This window comes from Podarcis raffonei, chromosome 2 (assembly GCF_027172205.1).
Source record: "Podarcis raffonei isolate rPodRaf1 chromosome 2, rPodRaf1.pri, whole genome shotgun sequence".
In the NCBI taxonomy this organism is placed as follows: Eukaryota; Metazoa; Chordata; class Lepidosauria; order Squamata; family Lacertidae; genus Podarcis; species Podarcis raffonei.
Genome location: NC_070603.1, coordinates 120,710,803 through 120,716,868, shown reverse-complemented (window position 1 = coordinate 120,716,868; position 6,066 = coordinate 120,710,803). Strand labels below are relative to the sequence as shown.

The 6,066-nt window shown below is 49.3% G+C and overlaps 2 protein-coding genes across 2 annotated transcripts in view; one reads left to right on the top strand and one right to left on the bottom strand.

Moving 5' to 3' along the window:
• Positions 1 to 6,066, top strand: part of LOC128408827 (uncharacterized) — a 282,229-nt gene that overhangs the window by 40,494 nt on the left and 235,669 nt on the right. The window lies entirely within an intron of this gene.
• The window catches only part of LOC128409627 (zinc finger protein 268-like), a 26,537-nt gene continuing 24,501 nt past the window's right edge, over positions 4,031 to 6,066 (bottom strand). Inside the window, exon 15 of the mRNA XM_053380191.1 lies at positions 4,031 to 6,046. Within this exon, the coding sequence (XP_053236166.1) occupies positions 4,839 to 6,046 (1,208 nt within the window). The 3' untranslated portion in view covers positions 4,031 to 4,838. The remainder of the gene's footprint in view (positions 6,047 to 6,066) is intronic.

Below are 6,066 nucleotides of genomic sequence, written 5' to 3'. Positions count from 1 at the left end.
GAGCTGGAACGAAGACAGGAGACACCGGCAGAAGAAAAACTGGAATGGAAACTGCAGCTTCTGTTTATGCTGCTTCTAGAGAGAGATGCTGGCAGAAGTTGCAGATCCACCCAGCCTTTTTCTTCTGCCTCTGCCTGCTTCCTTCTTCCTCCCTTCTGCCTTTGCCGTTTCCCTGCGGAGTCCTGGCGGCTGAGGGAGACACCTTGCTGCTCCATACTCTCCTCCTCACCACAGCCCCTGTTTTTTCTTTTTCTTTTAACATCCCGTGTTCACACCGATGGGTCTCATTTATGCACGTGCGCTGGCTAGCGGTCGGACGTATACTTGAAACGGCCCTCGTTTTCAAAACTTGTTTCCACGTATTTTGGCTCATCGCTGTGCCATTCGTACCACAACCTTGAACGGGACGTGCCTGCTCCTCCTTTCAAATTCTGGGGTCCTGCCACCAGCCTGCTGCTGCAATGGTTAGAGAAAGGTGCCTAATAATAATTATAATAGAGCCAGTGTGGTGTAGTGGTTAAGAGCGGTAGTCACATAATCTGGGGAACCGGGTTCGCGTCTCCGCTCCTCCACATTGGGCCAGTCACACTTCTCTGAAGTCTCTCAGCCTCACTCATCTCACAGAGTGTTTGTTGTGGGGGAGGAAGGGAAAGGAGATTGTTAGCCGCTTTGAGACTTCTGAAGGGGAGTGAAAGGCAGGATATCAAATCCAAACTCTTCTTCTTCTTCTAATATTTGGGCCATTATCCCATTAGAGAAATCTTACTCAATCATATTAATTGCAACCTTCCGATCACTGGGAGGGCACCCCGGAGACTGTGGAATGCATCACATCTCCCACACCCAAGACAGAGAATTGTAGAGTTTGAAGGGACCCTGAGGGTCATCTAGTCCAACCCGCTGCAATGCAGGAATCTCAGCTAAAGCATCCATGACAGGTGGCCACCCAACCTCTGCTTATAAACCTCCAAGGAATGAGAGTACACCACTGACCGAGGGAGGCTCTTCCACTGTCAAATAGCTCTTCCTGATGTTCTTCCTGATGTTTAGTCGGAGTCTCCTTTCTTGCAACTCCAAGCCATGGGTTCGAGTCCTGCCCTCCAGAGCAGGAGAAGAAAACAAGTGTGTTCCATGTGACAGCTCTTGAGATATTTGAATATGGCTATCATATCTCCAGTCTCCGCTTTTGCAAGCTAAACATACCCAGATCCTTCAACCGTTCCTCATAAGGAGAGTAAGCTCCCACCTCGGAGAGGGAGATCCAATCACAGATAGCCCCTCCCCACTGCTGCAGATACTTCTGCAGCTCTTGTCTTGCAGTGTTTCTCAATCTTAGGTCCCCAGAAGTTGTTGGACTACAACTCCCGTCATCCCCGAACTCTGGCCTTGCTAGCTAGGGATGATGGGAGATGTAGGCCAAAATCATCTGGGGACCCAAGGTTGAGAAAGGCTGGATTAGAGCATCGGCCTTGCCCACAGAAGACCCCAAGGCCCTCTCCAGCATCTCTAGCTAGAACTGGGACTGTCATCTCTGAAATCCTTCTAGTGAGTTTAGACAGCACTGAGCTTGATTCACCAGTGGTTTGGCTCAGTGTAAGCTTCCTGCGTCCTTGTGATAAAGTCGAAAATGGGGCAGACCCAAGGAAGGCTTGGATCTGAAAGATCCCAGCCCAATCCTATGTCTGCTTGGAAGTAAGGCCTGTTGGACTCAGTGGGGCTAACTCCCCACTGAGTGGGGCATGGGGCATTCGGGTTGCAGCCTTAGGAGTGCAAACGCCTTCCCGTTTACACACAAGTAAGAACATAGGAAGACTCCGGCTGCTGGATCAGCCCAGAGGCCCGTCCAAAATCCTGTTCTCACAGGGGCCAGACCCCAGAGCACAACAGCAACACACTCCCTTCTTGTGGTTTCCAGCATTCAGAAGCATAATTTCTCCCAGCCCTGGAGGTGGAGCGTAGCTGCTGTGGCAAGTAGCCATTGGTCAGCACTGATGTCCACACATGCGCAGTCAATATTTTTGTAAGGAGAGGGCCAATGATACAGACCCGCCTTACAGGACTGTTGTGCGATCACTGGCAGTGTGTCTGCGAAGCTCTGGACAATTAATCAGTGTTACTGTTATTTATAATTACAGATAGGTAGCCGTGTTGGTCTGCCATAGTCAAAACAAAAAAAAATTTTCCTTCCAGTGGCACCTTAAAGACCAACTAAGTTAGTTCTTGGTATGAGCTTTCGTGTGCATGCACACTTCTTCAGATACACCTGCAATAAACCCAGATGCCAACTTTGCTGCCACATACACCCGGACAACACCATTACTGGCCCCAACAACATCACACATACCATCTCGGGACTATTTAATTGCTCATCGTCTAACATTGTATATGCCATGAAATGCCAACAGTGTCCTTCAGCTCTCTATATTGGACAAACAGGCCAAACCTTACGCCAAAGAATAAACGGACATAAATCGGACATCAAGAATCACAAGACAGAGAAACCAGTAGGAGAACACTTCAATCTCCCAGGACATTCTATACAAGATCTCAAAGTAGCTGTTTTACTACAAAGGAATTTCAGAAATAGACTGGAAAGAGAAGCTGCTGAATTGCAACTCATTACCAAACTTAAAACCATGGAGAGACCTGGTCTGAACAAAGACATTGGATTCTTATCTCATTATACATGACAAAGCCATTTTTCACCTTCTCACCCCTTGCTTTTTCCTGTAAGACCTATTGCAGTCGTTAAGAGTCGTCAACAGGCTCATCACAGCTATCTGCCAATCACCCATTCCCACCACCCTTCTGAGTAATACCCCTCCCCACCTTCTCACTATATAGAGGGATCTGGCAACTTCATTTGACCAAACTGCGGGAGGTAGTGGAGGACAGAGGTGCCTGGCGTGCTCTGGTCCATGGGGTCACGAAGAGTCGGACACGACTAAACGACGACGACGGCAACTTCTGTTTCAGTGTATCTGAAGAAGTGTGCATGCACACGAAAGCTCATACCAAGAACTAACTTAGTTGGTCTTTAAGGTGCTACTGGAAGGAAATTTTTTTTTTTGTTATTTATAAGACATGGGTAATGTTTTAGATCTGTGGGTCCCCAACCATATGCCCACAAGCATCACGGGACACTCAGACAGCCCCTCAGGGCGCTAACCTAGCCTCCTGCTCCTCCCAATGTTAGATTTTATGGGTCTTGGGTTTTTTTAACTGAGGGTGTTTCTTGCTTTTTATTCTGATGATCGTCTCCAGTAAAATAGGCCTTTTCGTGGCACCCTCAGCGCCTTAGATTTGCCAATGTGCCCCTGGTTCCAAACAGGATTGTGGCCCTGTGTTTAGAGACTTCCCTTTTATTTCTAAATGCTTTTTTTGTGTGTCTTCTGGATCTCCTTTTAATAAAGGCCTTTGAATTGGTTAACGGGCGTCTGTAGTTTGTTCCGTACACGTACACACAAAAACCTCACCATTTCGGCAACATCACAGGGCATTAATGAGGTGGTCAGACTGCAGGCCCTGCCATTGGCACCCCTCACAGAACTACAATTCCCAGAATCCCCTGGGGAGAGGGAATGACCGTTAAACCACTCTGAGAATTATAGCTCTAGGAGAGAGAATAGGGGTCTCCCCTAACAGGTCTGACCACCCCTAACACACAACACTTCCCAGAATTCTTTGCGGGGAAGCCATGACAGTTTCCAATTCCTTTCCATTCTCCCTGTCCCCCAAATGGTCACTGAACACGCACCCCTCCTTCCTTTGTGCTTCCCCCACCCCCTAAAAAAATTCTTACAGCTTTGCAAAACTTGGGGTTTTCCTGAAGCCCAATGTGACCCCCCCTTTGAGCATGGGTTTGGCCACACAAACAACAATACACACCACTTGAACGTCGGAATTGAAGGGAATTTTGGCTCTGGACCACATTTGAATGGGCCTTAGGATTGCAGCGCTATCCCTGCAGAAAGTAAGCCGAGTTTACATTTTGTGTGTGTTCATACATACAAAAACGTGTGCTCCCAAATTAATCTAAAGTTCAAACGCATCTTCATTCTTACATAGCAACTTCTCTTCAGAAGAACAAGAAGTTGGATTTTCAACTCCTCTGGCAATTTTAATGGCTCCAGAACAAAGCCAAACTAGATTTCTCCAGGGAGGAAACATTCCCCTCCCTTCTCCCTCAACTGCCAAGAACATTTCCCTGAAAATTAAATATATTTACAGTAAGACCAAAGATACATCGCTTGCTCCCCTACAATCACAGATCTTCATCAACCTGGCATCGTGGCAGATGCTTTGGGCTACATTAGCTCTAGACAGCAAGCGCACACAAAAAAACCCTCTTGCCGTATTTTTCGCTCTATAAGATGCACCTTTTTCCTCCTAAAAAGGGGAAATGTGTGTGCGTCTTATGGAGAGAATGCAGGCTGCACAGCTCTCCCTCTTGCTGTTCTGGCTTCAGGGATAGCTGCGCAAAGCCTCTTCAGCGAAGCGGGAGCGTTCCTCCCGCTTTGCTGAATAATAATAAAATAATTTTATTTATATCCCACCCTCCCCAGCCAAAGCCGGGCTTAGAACGGCTTAGAACAGTAAAATAATACAGCATTCTAAAATCAATTCATTAATAATAGGCTTTGCGCTGCTCTGCTGAACCCAGCACAGCGAGAGGGAGAGCTGAGCAGCGCCTCTTCTTGTGATGCCTTCGCCTGATCCTCCTCCTTCCTCTTCAACAACATTTGATTCAGAATATTTTTTCCCCTTGTTTTCCTCCTCTAAAAACTAGGTGCGTCTTATGGTCGGGTGCGTCTTATAGAGCGAAAAATACGGTGCTTTCATTCCCACCCCGCGTAGTGAATGTGATAATGCAGAGGCAGGGAGCTTTGGCTGAAAACATCGTCCTCCAGCTGCACCTCTGCGGAATCTACGATACAAATGTCATCACGCCGACTGCTGTTTCGTCTGCCAACGGGTTTCCTCCATTTGGGAAGATGTGCCACTGGAAAACCACTGGGACTCGAGTCGAACCGGTTCTCGCATCCCGGGCACTTGGCCATTTCCTCCCCGGCCTGGATCCTCTGGAGTCGGGAAGCTGGGCTGAAGCTTTTCCCGCATTCCGCACACAGCTTCTCTTCCACGTGGGTGAGCTGGTGCCTCACCAGACTCGAGTTGGAGGGGAAGCCCTTTTCGCAGGCGGTGCATTTGTAGGGTTTCTCTCCTGTGTGGACCCTCTCGTGCACGACGAGGCTGGAGGGGCGGCTGAACCCTCTCCCGCAGACGGAGCACTTGTAGGGCTTCTCTTCCGCGTGGATCCTCTGGTGGGTGATCAGCTGAGAGCTGAAGCTGAACCTTTTCCCGCACTCCGCGCACCAGTACGGCTTCTCCTCCCGGTGGATCTTCTCATGAGCGATGAGGCTCGTGGCGTGGCTGTAGCTCTTCTCACACACCGAACACTTGTAGGGCTTCTCACGGCGGTGGGTCCTCTCGTGCACCACCAGGGAGGGCTTCTGGTTGAAGCTTCTCTCGCACACAGAGCACTGGTAGGGCTTCTCCCCAGTGTGGATCCTCTGGTGCCGGACGAGGCTGGAGCTCAGGCTGAAGCTTTTCCCACACTCCACACACCGGTAGGGCTTCTCTCCCGTGTGGATTCTCTGATGAGTAATAAGGTTGGACCTCTTGTTGAAGCTTTTCCCGCAGTCTGTGCAGGTGTGTGACTTCTCCCCGCTGTGGATTCTCTGATGTCTAACCAGGCTTGCCCTGTTGTTGAAGACCTTCCCACATGCGGAGCAAAGCTCTTGGCTCTCCTGTCCTGTCCCTATGTTGGCTGCGTTCTTCTCCAGCCCCACAGGAAGAACTGGTTCCAGCAGCTGCTCTCCAAGATGGCTGCCTGGCGACATGGGTTGGGTCTTGGGGGCTTCCTGCTCTTCACGGGATTTGGACTTGGTCTCAGTGCTTTGGAGCAATGCAACGTGTGACCCCGCCAGCTCAAAGTTTTCTGGTTGAAGACTCCTCATCTCATTCTCTCTTGTTCTCTCAGCAACTCCTGGGGAAAGGAGAACATAT